Source organism: Aptenodytes patagonicus, chromosome 3 (genome assembly GCF_965638725.1).
Source record: "Aptenodytes patagonicus chromosome 3, bAptPat1.pri.cur, whole genome shotgun sequence".
Taxonomy (NCBI): domain Eukaryota; kingdom Metazoa; phylum Chordata; class Aves; order Sphenisciformes; family Spheniscidae; genus Aptenodytes; species Aptenodytes patagonicus.
The window spans coordinates 104,694,042-104,708,796 of record NC_134951.1 but is presented as its reverse complement, the minus strand read 5'-3'; the positions used below and the strand labels follow the sequence as shown (position 1 = coordinate 104,708,796).

Genomic DNA, 14,755 nt, shown 5'->3' with positions numbered 1-14,755 from the left:
TTTAAGGTAGGGTCTCCTATGACTTCTGCTGAACGCCCCCACCAGTCTTTGTGAATTGTTTTTTCTTGGCTTTAAAAATCTGTTATGCGGTAAAATTGACATGTACAAAAAGAGGCTTTAGGACGGCTTGTTACACAGAGCTGTACTCATTTCTAAGGTGTTTGCTGAAGGAGAGAAATCATACTTTTGAGTAGGGGAAGGAAAAATGAAGCTGATTGATTGTATGCAAAAATTTTCTAAAGACAAAAGGTAAACAGTTATGGAAACGATGTGTGATGAGAGTAGAAGGAAGCCTGGCATCTTAACTTTAAGTTGCAGTTAATCATCTAAATCATTTTCTGTAACAGAAGGGTAATATCTAAATACAGATATGATTAAGTCAGTGTGGTTCCCTACCACAATGTGCAACACGTACAAGTCCACACTGACAACTGAGATCAAGATTAAAGTTTTCCAGTGTATGTAGTGAATTTCAGTGCAATGGCAGCAGTGTTATTTTTTCAGGATTTTGTCTGTCGCAAGTGGATACGATATTGGCAATAGCACACTGCATGTAGTGTGGAAAGAGCTCAGGCGGCCATCTCTGATCAGAGCTATCCCGGTGATGACTGGGATACCTTCTGTCACCCTTCTTCCAGTGTTTTCTCAGTTTTCTATTTCATATTCCTCAGCACAGAAGCAGATTATTTTGCTGATTTTATGCAGAGTTGAATGTACTCTGTGTAGGGTTTGTTGCAGGAATTTAAAAGAAAATGACCATCCACGTCTTCTGCTCTGAACTTTCCCATTCAGAACTGTAACCTGAATTTTTCGACAAGTCTTTTATAGTCATATATACCAGTCACTTCTGGGTCTCACTGCATCTTACTTATTTGTTTCTCACATATGTGACAGTGGGCAGATATGCATTTAAACTATAAGGATACAGCTGTCATGATTTAAAAAATACTATTAACTAACATGGCTAGACTCGTATATCCAATATATATACAGTATATTCTGTTTATAGCGATGTAAGGCGCTTTACATCATCAAATTGAAATAAGCTCTATTTCACGTTTTTATAGTGATGGAAATGCACTTACAGTAGAAGACAAGCACATTTACATTTCTGTGTCAGTGTTTTTGTTTGGTGGCCCCAAAACACTTGAGGAGGTGAGAGCTGCACTGAAAAACAGAAAGCAGAAAATGCGATGGAGTTACTGCATAGCTGCAGTGAGACGGGGAACTGCAAGGGACCCCTGGTAAAGCAGGTTAACAAAATCAATAGTAGAGGAAAAACAATTTGCTCTATAGCTGTGGCAGTTTTGCCAGCAGCAGCTGAAGGGCAGCAGATGGCAAGTAAATCCAGGGATATGTAAATACGTGAAGTCTTACAGTATGCTTTTTGATGGACAAATTTTGCTTCTAGAGATAAGAAACTACCTCCATCCCATTCAAATGGCCTGTGACTCTCCAAACAAATATGGAAGTTGGGAAATTAAACAGAGGGTCCCCAAAACACCACCTCCGTGTGGTGCTCCAGACACAAGCTTAGGTCTGTGAGACTAAAGGTCACAGACTTTTGAGTCTGTTCTGTTGAGAAGAGAGCTAATGGTGCAAATTGGGAATGAGATTGTTTCCAGAGGGAAAAACAAAAATGCTCTCTTCTGGGTCACTGAAGTGTGGAATTTTCCTATAAAAGTCTCCAAAGTTTTCTTCTAGCCATGTGTAGTACCAACTTGTCCTCCCGTACCTGAGAGCTCCCTGGGAACCCACCAGTGATGACTGGATAAGCTGGGGACTGGAAGGCGCATCTCTTAGTCTGCGGTACCCACAGCATTGCCAGCTTGCTAGAAAAGCTTGAAGAAATACGGGGAGTCACAACCAGGGAGGGAAAAAAGGTTTCTCAAATCGACATTTCCTTTAGGTGATGTGTTGGTCTGCAGAATCCATTTCACTTTATTCAGAAACTCTAACAACGACAAGGCACACATTTGTGTTTCTCCGGGTATATATCTTACAGAGTATATGTCCTCTTATTGTGCAAACATCTCCTCTAAACCCCCTCGGGAGGACAGGTACAGCTCCATGGCTTTTTGTTTGAGTCCCATGCCAGCTGACTAATCTAGCAGCTAGTGATAGCTGAAGATTGAGACACTGATAATTCCTCTGCACCCCAGAGAGAGGGAAAGGAGCTAATTATACATTGATTGTATATCAGTTGAGGAAATCCCCAGATGGGGTGTTGTGGGTGCATTTCACTTTCTTTGCACTACTTGAGGGATGTGCTGGGAACAAAGGAGGACAAAAAAATAAATTCAGCCCTAATTATTCATACTGAACCTGTGGCCTTCTTAAAATATGCTCAACCCAGGGATTGAACCCAGGGTTGAGTGAGGCTTCTTCCAGACTTGTTTTAAGACTGCACCATTAGAGACCGTTCTCACTGAAGTCTCTGCCAAAAACCTCTCGAGTCTGTGTTTAAGGATCAGTCCTGCGTGGAGGTCCTTCCCTAGCGGTGTGCCAGTGTTTTTCCCTTCCTATTACAAAGCTATCGGAAGATCTTGGACCTGTTCCACACTTAAACTCCAAGCATCTTTGTTGTCTATCTGACCCTGCAATATGATAGGCCGGAAACTTTTACTGTCTGGCTTTTTGTAAGGCTTGTTTCACAATCTGGGTAATGTAGATTTCTCTGCTTCCCATTTCCACTTCTGTAATGTTTATCATATTCAATTGTATGTCTGGTTTGGTGTTCATTTCTGCAGCTTCTGCCTACGTTTCATGCAGTTCTTCATCTTATCTGCAATTGCTATCTGCACTCTCAATCAGCTCATCTCTTTTTATTAGTAATAGATCCAGTTGGTTCATATGCTTGCATGCGCTCTAGGATGGTAATGTCTTGCCTTGCCAGCAGACAGATTTTAAGGTTGTGATAACCTATATCCTTGTCTGAGGGATGTGAAAATAATGTTATGAATGTTGTTTATGAAAATGGGGTTTTGCACAGCTTCAGTAGTTTTCACGTACTGTAGTTGACTGTCCTCAAAGAAGTGACAAGTAGAACCGACAGCGTTGCAAGCCCATAGTTTACATCTGATCATAACTAATTGAACATGAAAATCCTCAGCATTTTCCCTTGGTTACCTCTGTGTAGATACCACTGTGAGGACAGTTTTCTTTAAATTATCCTACATTTTCTTTGCTCCATTTTAACATCTGATTATACCTTGTTTCCTCTTCCTAATTTTTTCTTCTACTGACCTTGCACTATGCATAAACATTCTTCGTAAGGAAATCAGTGAGGTATTTGTAGTTAATTTTTTATGTCTTAGATTTTGTGCCTGGCTTTCCACTTCTTCTCTCTACTGCCAACAAAGCAAGTTTATTTTCTAATAACTTAAAGTACCTCCTTTTATCCTTAACTCTCTACAGATGCTTCCCTCCTTCTTCCTTGTTAATTCAAGTCTCTCTGCTTCCAAGGATCCTCTGCCTAGGATTGCGCCTGTCTCCTTTTGCGCCATTTTCTGCTCCGAGATGGAAGGCGACAGGTATCCGCTTCTGTCCCCCTCCCATTCCTGAGCATCGCGGTAGGAAGATGCCAGCTTGCCTAAAAGGGGCTCTCGGCTGTGCTTGTAACCAGTTTTTGAGCGAGTGTTTTGAAAACTAGTTAGGCAGTTTTCCCAGCGTAGACAGGCTCATAGAAGGACCATTAATTACTCAGTGCAGGCTTAACCGTGGGCAGAAAAAGGGGGCTTTTGTGCGATTGTCAAACCCTCACCATTATTTGTACATGTTGGTTTTGTATTTAATAGGATTACGTGACTTCTTTGCTCTATATGCCAAAATGGATGGTTTCTTTCAGTAATAAAACAAAGCCAATAACCTGAAAGGAACCACGGCTCAAAAGCACAAACTTGACCTCTGATTGACCTTGACATTTACAGACTAAAAAGAACTTTTCTTCGAACAGACAGAAGAAGTCAGGGAGCCAGCAAGAACCAGGAGAAAATGGTTTTGTTGCTTTCTGATTACATTGTTTAAACCAACATACTACATGGTTTACAATACTTCGTTACAACGTATTAGGGCCTGGAGGTGATTTAATGTCTGTTTATAACTGAGACTAATCTTGAAATAAACAAATGAATGTTTGGAAAATGGATGAAGCTGTTCTGCTGGAGACAGCGTTAAATGCATCTCTGAAGAGTAAATCATGGCTGTACAGCACTTAAATGCTTTTTATTTCTACCTTCAGTTGTATTTCAGTAGTTTTATCCAACAAAATTAATCATGGTGCAGTAAAAAAAATTCTGATTGGTTAGGACTGTCTAGCAGCCATACTTTCTATAACAAACTCACAATTTAAAAACTGTTTAGCCCTTTAAAATCAGGGAAAAAGATAAACTAGAAAATGCTGTAGCATTACACTAGGCACCATGGTGATCTAAATTAAATCTGTTACAACCTGTTCTAATTTAAAATTGCTCCGTTGTGCGAATGGAGGGGAAAAGAAGAAGAGTTAGTTCATTTGTTCAAAGCATTTTCATATTCCTAGATAAACCTTTCATCCACCCTGCTTTTGCTTGTGGACTGTACATTCCCATTTCCTCTGTGCATCCCCTGCGAAACTGCACATAAATGTGGTTTCAGACGGAGCCAGGAACTCTTCCTGCAGTGGTTCGGTATCAGTTCTCATCTTTATCAGCCGAGAACAAGCAATGTCGTTGAGCGTCACCATCGTGGTGTCCAGCTGTTCATGACACCCAGAAGCTCCTCTGCGGTGCTGTAGGCAGCGGCCTTGCTGGAGGAGGTTGCTCCAGTTTCTTCTGCCAAAGGATGACCGCAGCTGCGCTCATCCTGCCATCCACCTCTGCGGGCAACTCCTCGACCACTCCTGCTTCTCTCCCTCTCCTGCCTCTCCTACCACCCAAGGCCCTATCCATGGCCCCCACGCATTTCACAGCACATTTCTCGTCTTCCAACACCTGACTCATTCCAAAAATGTCTTGAATTTTCCTAAGTACCAGTCACTAAGCAGTTAAAGTTTGATTTGAGAGAAAAAAAATCTGAAGTCGGATGGCTCCTCCAGTCCCACCACCCACACCCTTCCGGTTGCAGACCGGAGCGAGTGGGAGCTGGTGAGGGCTTGGAGTGGAAGCAGCAGCAGAGTCCTTCTGCACTGCCATGCCGGCGCAGCGTATTGCCACCTAGTGCTGCGAATATGGAAAAGCATGATTTTTCCTTCTGCTCAAGACAGAGACTCCTGCAAGGCGGCCACCAAAGTGGCCGTGACTCAGAAGGTCCTCTTCTGTTGTAGCAGCACTGCTTAACCTACCCACTTCACCATATCCTACACCCATTATAACAGGTTTAGGTCTCTGAACTTTGACAACGCACTTTCTTGTGCTGCAGTTGATGCTAAATACCATGACTGCTCTTTCTCAGTGCAGGGGTTTTAAAAGTCTGGTCCTACGGCAACATAGCATACACAATTACACTTCATATGGGTGGCTAGCTGTCTGTATACCCTCCTTCCTATCACTTTGTTTGCCGCACAAACATGAGTGGCAGAAGTCTCAAGGATAATTAAGTTTGTTCAAGCTTGAAAAATAGTCAACCACATGAAAGAAAGGCCTGCTAAGGGGAAGGTTGCAACATAAGCCTGTATGTTCATCGGCATCAGTGAATAAGCGGGGGGAGGGTGTTAGCTACAGCAAAACTTTCAAGTGGTGCTTGCACCTTCCTAGGTGTCAAAGCTGACCACCCTTGCACCACAAATGTAGGCTTTCTTGGTACCAGCTCACAGACCTCTTTGTGTTAACGGCTATGTCTAAATATACACTAGCAGTGTTCTGAATTTACAGTGAAAACGAATGAGATCAGGCACATTTTTGCATGTGTATTTTTTTTCCTTTGTTCCCGTGTTAATTTTTCCCCCCTGTACAACTCATTACTGACTATTATCTTAGCTCCCGTTAAATCTCTTTTAGAGGTTGGCCTTTTAACTTACCAGCTTGAGCTCTAGACTGTTGACACGTTACACTGCAGAAAGCAGCGAAGTTATCATGGATTGAGTTTGCACTGTATTTTTTCTAAGACGCTGCATGATGAGAATAAATCATGTTGTCATCCTGACATGATCCACTAATGAAGATGCACACCCTCTTGCCCTGCCCTCTTACTGGATGTTAAGTGAGAACCCTTCCTCCGTCTTTTTTCTTCATTTCCACTGTGGAAGAAGCTTTCTAATTCTGCACATCGGTTTGCTTAGCAATATTGCTGTTGCCTAATGCAATAAAAATCAGTTATGTAACTGCTTTTGCTAGACTTGCAGAGAGCATTCACAAGATGCGAAGATGGCCACAGTATCTTTATGCTTTCCATTATGTCTCCTATGTTCACTGTTATTATACAATATGCTCTGCTTTTAGTATCTTTTTTTAATCATTTTTCTTGTCATCATGTTTAGAATATTATACACCTATAATCTAGGATCATGCAAAGACAAAGCAGGGAAAAGAAATAAGCTTATTCTGATTTATTGCTAAAAGGGCCGATATTATAGCACTAGTGCCTCCAAGGAACAAAGAATCGCCTACAGTTTGTCAGACAGTATTTTTAATACTCTAATTCCAAGCCAAATTCCTAAAATAACCTGTGTTTGCAGATTACCGTGTGCTCTTTTGTTCTGAATAGTGTCTTGCTTAGCGAACTATGTTTTATCAATCCACCAAGTACTGGGTGTCATTGTTCACCTCATTCACAATTCATCTTTTAATTAACATTATCACAGGCAAAATTCTATTTTGGTCAGCATAATTTGTCATTGGAATTGGCAGTACAGAAATAAAAGAATTACCATCTGAATTTATCTGAAGACAGTGTAGGAGATGGTGACTACAAACCTACCTCATCCGGCACTGAAGAGGAAGGGAGGGAAACCATGTAAATGATAATGGCTTTAAAAATTGTATTTGCAACGTAAAAATCACTACTTTGGTCATTCAGTATCTGCTAAGCAAACTGTTTTATCAAAATTACCGTTAACCTGAATCCTACACTTAGACACATGCTTTATTTGGTGGAAAGGGTTGCTGACTTAGGGAAGATTAAAGAGATACAAATGTCTTTGCGAGGTGATGATCTTAGATACAGGTACGTAATATCAACTTAATACAGCAAAATGCTGATCATTTGCTTTAATAGTTAAACTTGGAAACTAAGTTACAACTGCAGCATTGTTTTAGAGAGCAGACAAGGAAATAAATGCTTTTAAAATGTTTTTTAACTGCACCAGGAGAGGAACCTTTCACAGAGAATAGAAACATTTCTGAATCCTTCTCACAAGACTTGCCTTTCATAATGATTGCCAGAAAACTCCATCAATGTGGGGAAAAATAAATAGAATTTTATTTTTCTGAGTCTATAAAGAAGACACCTATCCCTGCAGCCTAGATATGCAATATTTTTCTGTTTACATTCAAATTAATACAGTGGTATTAAATTGACTGCATGTACTGTGAACACACCAGCAAACCAGGCACTTAAAAATTCCATCCAACATCCCTTTACCTTATGGTTTCATCTATTCCTAGTCGCAAATGCAACAGGCCCTGAAGATGATCACATTCAAGCAGCACTCAGCCAAGATGACAATAAATTCTGTAAGCAGAGCACCTCTTTGGAGCATGCTCTGCTGGAGGCACTTTCTCTTTCAAAATAGCCAGGCTTCAGCTTGGCTGCCGCTGGTGACTTCTGTTGGACTTGCATCGAGAGGCAGTGTTCTAGTGTGGAATATCTTGTTTCATTAGTAGCTTCTAAAACAGTTTTTAGGAAGGAACCATCAAGTCTCCACTGTCATAATTAATATTTGCTCAATTGTGCCTCTTTACATTGTGTTTTTAATGGATGCAGCATTTATTAAAAATACTGGAACCTAATCAAGTTAATTGACCCCCAGTCAAAGTACCGTTTACTTTTTGGTTTCTTTTTCTTTTTTTTTTTTTAATGGCAGAGACAAGCAGTGCTTAAACAGACAGGTCAGGAGGTGAAAGAGATAACAGATGATATCTGCATCTTTCATAACCATAGTCTGTAACATTCTGTGGGCTATCTTGTGTTTTGACAGCAAGGTGAGACCCAGAAACATATCAGCTGGCAGGGTAATGCTATGAAGGTTTGCTGTGAACCCTGTTAAAACATTAAATTCTCTAGATTTCTTTTCTTCAGTTTCTATCTGATAATAGACCTGGGAAGAATTAGGCTTTTTGGCAGAAGATAAAGGCAGTCTCCTCAACCTTAATTATTTTTCCTGAATTTGAATAATATCTTTGCTTATGAAGTTAATGGCACAGGCTAAAAGTTATGGAAAATTCTACCCAAAGTTATAAAAAATGATACCCAGGAAGTTGTTATGCTCATATTGAAATAATGGCTTTGCAGTCTAATTTCTGTTTGGGTCACCCACCTTTCTAAGTAAAATAAGATGCCTTTCACATTACTAAACCCCAGGATTTTTCTAACATTTTCTTCATGCAGCCCAGAAGGAGAGACAATTAAATCATACAGCTTGCTTTCACCCTCTGCCTTCTTCCAAAGAAGCGTCATGTTCTGTATTCCTTAGGCATCAACAGCACATGAATGAGAAGCAGCGTGGGCTTTACTGATCTAAGGAATATATAATTATTTTCTGTCTTCTAAGAACAATTATTCAAAAAGTGGCAAAGATATAAAAATGAATACAGTAAGAAGATGTACCCTGCATATAGTAAGGGTACAATCAAAGGGAAATTAAGCTTATTCTTAGAATATTAGGAGGTGAAATTAATATTCTAAAGGCCATCCTTCTACGATTCCCTCATAGCACTGGCTAAACCCATCTTTTTCAGTTCTTGCAATCAGTCTTTCCAGACGTGTATGTTCCCTTCATCTCAAAATTCCCCAGAACTCCCAAACACAATATGTAAGTAAATGCGATGATTTATAAACCCTTGAGGTTTCAGGAACAAGTGCTTATACAGCATGACTAATATGCGAGCGTGCGCTGCTGCCCCCTGATGCAGGGAACGTTTAATCTCTTCGAGAGTAGCCAGGCAATGCCACGCAGCCCACCTTCTTTCTCATGTTAATATATGGCCATAGATGTATTTGTTACTGCTTGGACAGATACAAGATAGTGTCTCTCCCCTGGGTAACTCAATAGTTCAATTAGTTGAGGGGGGAATGAGGAGAAGGAAGAAGAAAGAAATGAGACAAAAAAGGGAAAACCCAACTATGCATATCCACTATGAGAATGTTTAAAAATTGTTAAGGAATATAAACTGTGAACTGGAACTCACTTTTAACGCACAGTTTTGTTGTAAGTTAGTAATGTTTGGTGAAGGCAACATTTATGGCCACCTTCGGCTAGTACTTCAGGCAATTATAACTCGGTTTGTCTTTCCTGCCTGTTTATTCCCCCCCCATGCATTGTCTAAATTTGGGAGTGTAAATTGTCCAGAGCAGAGACTTCCTCAGCAGTATTTGCTGGTGTAGGTTCCTGCAGGGTGGGTCCTTATCTCCGGGAAGGCTGACAGAGGGTGCGAGGTGGAAATAATATTTAATTTGTGCATGACATTTAGGTCCACACAGAAATTCGCAGCAAGCAAAGGAAGGTGTGGTGTGAAGCCCTCAGCACGGCTCACGCAGTCGCTCAGGTGCCGTGTGGCCGTACACACAAAGTCAGACACGTCTGCTCGGCTTTTGGCCTGGCTGTAATTACAGTGGTGCAGCACCGACACGCAGGCAAGCCCAGGGGTATGACAGTGGTACAACAGGTTTTCTGAAAGACCTCGGGCGAAGCAGGGACTGTCTTAAGGAAAATGAAATAGAGTTACGGGGGATGATTGTTTGCTGGTTTTGTTGGTGGTGACCTTTTTCTAAGGTGCCAACCGGGAGCTCTACCTGAATGAGCAAGGCTGAGCTACAACGCTGCAGCTTGGGTGGTGCGCGGCCCCTGTGGGAGCCAGGGATGGAGGATGGCTGAGCAACAGGATTTATAGCTTCTGCAATTTAGTAACATTTGTCTTAAAGCTGTAGTTGCCAGATTCACGTAATTTACTGATTTTTTTTCTTTTCGGTACCCATGCTGGGTACCCGGGGGCCTCCCGGGAAGCCTTCGCCGCCCCCTCACCCGCGGGCCGCGCTGACAGGCCGGGCCTGTGAGGACGAGCGGGCTTCAGGTGTGGGGGCCACCCGGCTTTGCCAGTGAGACCGAAGATGTCCCCCGTCCCGGGCACCGCTTCGCGTTGGAGGAGAGGAGAAGGGCAAACGACGGCGTGAAGAAGGCCGTGGCGCGGGGGTGGCGAGCAGCCGGCCCTCCCCGGCGCCGGGCTGGGCCCTCGCAGCGTCCCGCACCACGGCCCCAAGCAATGGGCGCCGTCTCCTAGGAGACCGCGGGCGTGTGTGGGGTGGGGTGTGCCGGGGAAAAACTACAACTCCCAGAATGCCCCGCGGGCGGAGCGGCGCCGCGGGCGGTGACGTAGCGGGCGGAGGCGGGGCGGAAGTGGGTTCCCCGGGCAGAGCGGCCGGCCGGGCCCGGTTCCGGGTGTCCCTGCCTTGGCGGCGGCGGCGGCGGCGGCGCGGGGGGGGGAAGAAGATGGCGGCGGACTTGGAGGCGGAGGTGCAGGCCATTGACAAGAGTCTGCTGGAGTGCTCCGCCGAGGAGATCGCCGTGGTAAGGCGGCGGGCCCGGGGCGGAAGGGCGAGAAGTGCTTGGGGCGGGGAAGGAGCGGGGGCTGGCGAGGCCGGCGGGCGGTACGGCCTGCCCGGCCGGCGGTGGGGCCGTGAGGGCCGGGGGCCGTTCCCGGGGCCGGGGCGAGGCTGTGCCCGGGGTCGGGGGACGAGCAGGCTTTCCGTGAGGGGGTGTCGCTGCCTGGGCTGCTGATAAGGGCGCCCCTGGCTGGCGGCGGCGTCTCTTTCTGGCCTTAGCCTGCTGTTGTCGCCGGCGTCGCTATTGCAGTAGCCGAAATCAATCGCGGCGAGCGACCGGCTTTTCCTGTTGTTCTGGCTGGCGCAGGTGGCTCCCCAGCAAGCCGCCCAGACGTGGTCACCCCCAGCCGGGGCCGGCCGCGTTTCCCCGCCGCTCGTGGGGCTCGGCGGGCGCGAACGCCGGCGGTGGGAGCGGGGCCGCTTCTCAGCGTCTCGCTCCTTCGCCTACTGCTTCCTCGCCTGCTCCAGGCAGCTGAGAAGTTTAGTTCTCCTATCTAGTTCGCTGCCTTTTCACATCTCTCCCCATTAATTTAGGTGGATGTCTGACCCCGTATATGCTTTGTAGTGTTGAAGATTCATTACGGGATTCTTCAGTCCCCCCGGTATTTAAGATGCGGTTCTGGCAAAAGCTTGCACTAGTTAACCTTAGGACTATTAGAATGGGGCGCTTGTAGAGGAAATATTAGTAGAATCAATATAATATTTGAAGTAATCTACTCTTGTTTATATACTTTCCCTGCTTTTATGAAGAGTAGTTGTAAGGGAAGAGGAGTGAAGTCTTGAGGGTAAAGTTTTCAGAGAAACTTTTGTTTCTGGTGTAGATGCCAGATCTTGTGCATTTGAGGAACTGGATATATATTTTAAAATATTGGGACTGCTCATATGCATGTCTGTAGGATAAGACCTTGAAGAGCTGTCTGTGTGTATTTCAATGAGAATTACATTGGCTGCTTTCCGAAAGAAAATAAAAGACAATATTATAATTCAGATTATGGTGGTATATCTACAGTGCAGACAAAGGTATGATTAGATGGGCAAATGTGCATAGTTAGCTGTATCCTAGCTAGTTTAGCTCCAGGATTAGTCTTCCTTCCCCTCAACAGAAAACCCAATAATTCCATCAAACGCTTCATATAGTAGCCCATACTGAGCCCAAACTGCCTCGTTTGTGCGAGTAGCAGATGCTTTTTTTGGGTCACTCTGTAGTTAAGCTGTAGGCAATGGTGCACCAAGTAGAACACATTTAGGAATTTGCTATAGGTACCAGCTTTAAGTGCCAGCTTAAACTTAGTCAATTCTTTTTCATTTTTATTCTCTGTGATCACCAGCACAAGCTGTAATTCTGAGATCTATCACTCTCAAATCTACAATGTGCTAGCAGCTAAATGCTGCTGGCGCTGCCTGATTGTGTAAGTAAACAACGTACTTGGGTTTTAGCATTGTTTTTCTCCCTCCTTTGCTGATAGCATTACTTTGCTGATTGCCCAATATTAACAAAACAAATGTCAGCCCAAAGCAATAGTTGCAGCACTTTACACTTCAATTTCTAGTTGCAACAACTTAATGATAAACTTCCAAAGAACAACAATCAAAAGAGTAAGTTATCTGTAACAGAACATGAGCCTACATTGCAAATATTTATTTGTGTAGCTAAGAAAAACATAAATAGTACCTTTTAGCTTTTGAAACAGTAAACTGAGTTGTTTTATGGCTTTTTTGTATTACATGTTTTGTTCGCCTAGTATCTCTTACTTAGATGTGGATTTAATAGAAATCCTGATGGACCATTAGGTATTTACTTACATAAAATGTTATTTGATCGATGCTTTTGGTTTTGTTTTTTTTCCAGGGCAGTCAAAAATGGCTGCAGGAGAGTAAGTCTGAGGGGGGAGGAAGTGAAGAGGAATACACTTCTCTTTTTAATAAAAACCTCTCTTGGGAGAGTGGAACATCAGGTTTTCTTACATGTGACTTCAGGATAGAAGATAGACAAATACTGACTGAATACTTGTCTAAATACAAAATATTTTTGTTAAAGAACGAATTCCAAAATTTTGAGTAGTTTTACTGGAGATGGGTGCCTCCCAGGTAGTGATTTAGAAAGGCAGTGCAACATATGTATGCATATGTATATGTTTTTTTTTTTACATGCACATGCATAATAGTATTTTGAGTTGCCTTCCTAGTAGCTCTTGGAGTGACATCTGCTTCCTTGTCCTAGTAGCTTGTACTTACTTCTGATATTCTTTTAGCCAGGGTCTGATTTTCAAAACTGTATGCACAGTTATACATATAGAACTGGCTCCACAAAGAGGTTTAAGTGTGATGACATTCAGGGTTGCCACGCCTAACTTTCCGGCAACTACTCCCAGAGTTTTTGGGATGGGAAAGCTGTTTACTCGAGGAACAAGAATTTTCTCTGGCTAGGTATTTGTCTGAGCTTGTAGTGTAGCTAATATGCACTTTGTATTTTCTAGCTAGTAATGTACTGCTGAATTAAAAGGCTGAAATTAAAGGTATTTTGCTGACAAAAATGCAAGCATAATAACTAATATATGCCCTAGAAAATAATCTAAAAATTATCTTATTAAATGGAAATCACAGGAGAGACTTAAGTTGGTTTCACTGGGATTGGGTCACTTCCTGGTGGTAGTAGATATTTGGCACAAATGATGAAAGGAGAGGAGAAGATGATTAATGAGCTAGGAAGAAGAACAAATCAAATTCTTAGTAATGAAAACTACTTTTTTCATTTTTGTGCGGTATTCTCTGAATCCCGGTGGGAATGGTGAGATTATCTGTAAACTTCTAGGTTGTTGCATACGGCTTTTTGGCAAGCTTTTCCCATGGACTTCCTTGGAAAAAATCTGGGCTTTGACCATCAAAGCTAGATCAATACAGAAAGATTTAGTAGATTGATTATGATTTTAAGCAGTCAAGGAAAGAGAAGTGAGGAAAGCGTATTATTCTACTAAGAGCTGTACTGACAAATAAGGTTTTTTTTATATGAAGTTCTGCTTTAGAAAACATAGTCTAGTAAATGAAAATACTACAGTATATTAAAAAAAAAGGCAAAAATGCAGCCATTCTTAAATGGCACAAATGGTCTACTGGCTCTATATGTCTGTATCCTGAAGAACTTACTACAACTGTGTTGTATCAAACATAAGTTCTTAAAAATAAGTCATAAATAATTCAGAGTAAATCAAGCTGTAACATTTGATTACCAAACCCATTTATTTTGGTAAATTAATTCTTGGTTTTCATGTACAATTTTAGGCTGATTCTGAATTGTTTTTCTGAAGTTGTCAGGGGGTATCTGGTTGTCATATTTCCAATGAGAAATGGCATGCTAAGGCTGTTTATGTAACACAAGATTTAATCAGTGCACGCTTGCAGTATGTGCTTGCTCCCATTTGTTTATTATAAAAACCTTGCAGCCTTAATTTACAGTTTAAACCTTTATGAAATTGTAATCCACAGGGCAGAAATAAAACAAATGTTGTCCTAGAGGATTTTTTTTTTTTACTCTGTGTGTGTATACAAGGGAGAAAAACCTAGAAAGAGCTGTGAGTTTTTCAGTGGCCTATAGCAGGTACGGAAGTTTGATGGCTTTTAAAAACTCTGTCAACATTGTTTTTTACAATTGATTGACTAAGAGGATTCATGGATCTAACATCACACTTGAAATAATAATTCAGATAAGTTATTTTGGTGGTAGGAGAAACCAAAACCCCCTCATTTTCATAGGTAATTTGTTGAAATTAAATAAGAAAGGGACTGTTACCTAATGCTGTGTTTGCCATTCTCCTTGTACTTTTTCTCTTTGCCTGTTCCTTGCCAGCTTCAGGCTTCCGCTGCTCCTCTGTGTCCCCAGCTGGCAGCATCAGTCTGCACTCCAAAGAAATGCAACCAGCATAGTTTGGGCCTTATCCTAAAAGTCACTGCTGATGTTGGGACGTTTCACTTGTCATGCATCCCAGAGGAAAATTTTTAAGAATTTGGTCTCTTAAATCTTGTG

General features: G+C 42.4%; 1 protein-coding gene across 3 annotated transcripts in view; it reads left to right on the top strand.

The window, feature by feature from the left end:
* The first annotated feature begins 10,606 nt into the window (after nucleotides 1-10,606).
* Nucleotides 10,607-14,755, top strand: part of UBR2 (ubiquitin protein ligase E3 component n-recognin 2) — a 58,659-nt gene continuing 54,510 nt past the window's right edge. For all 3 annotated transcript variants that reach the window (XM_076334473.1, XM_076334474.1, XM_076334475.1), the window contains exon 1: nucleotides 10,607-10,699. In XM_076334473.1, the coding sequence (XP_076190588.1) occupies nucleotides 10,622-10,699 (78 nt within the window). In that variant the 5' untranslated portion in view covers nucleotides 10,607-10,621. The remainder of the gene's footprint in view (nucleotides 10,700-14,755) is intronic.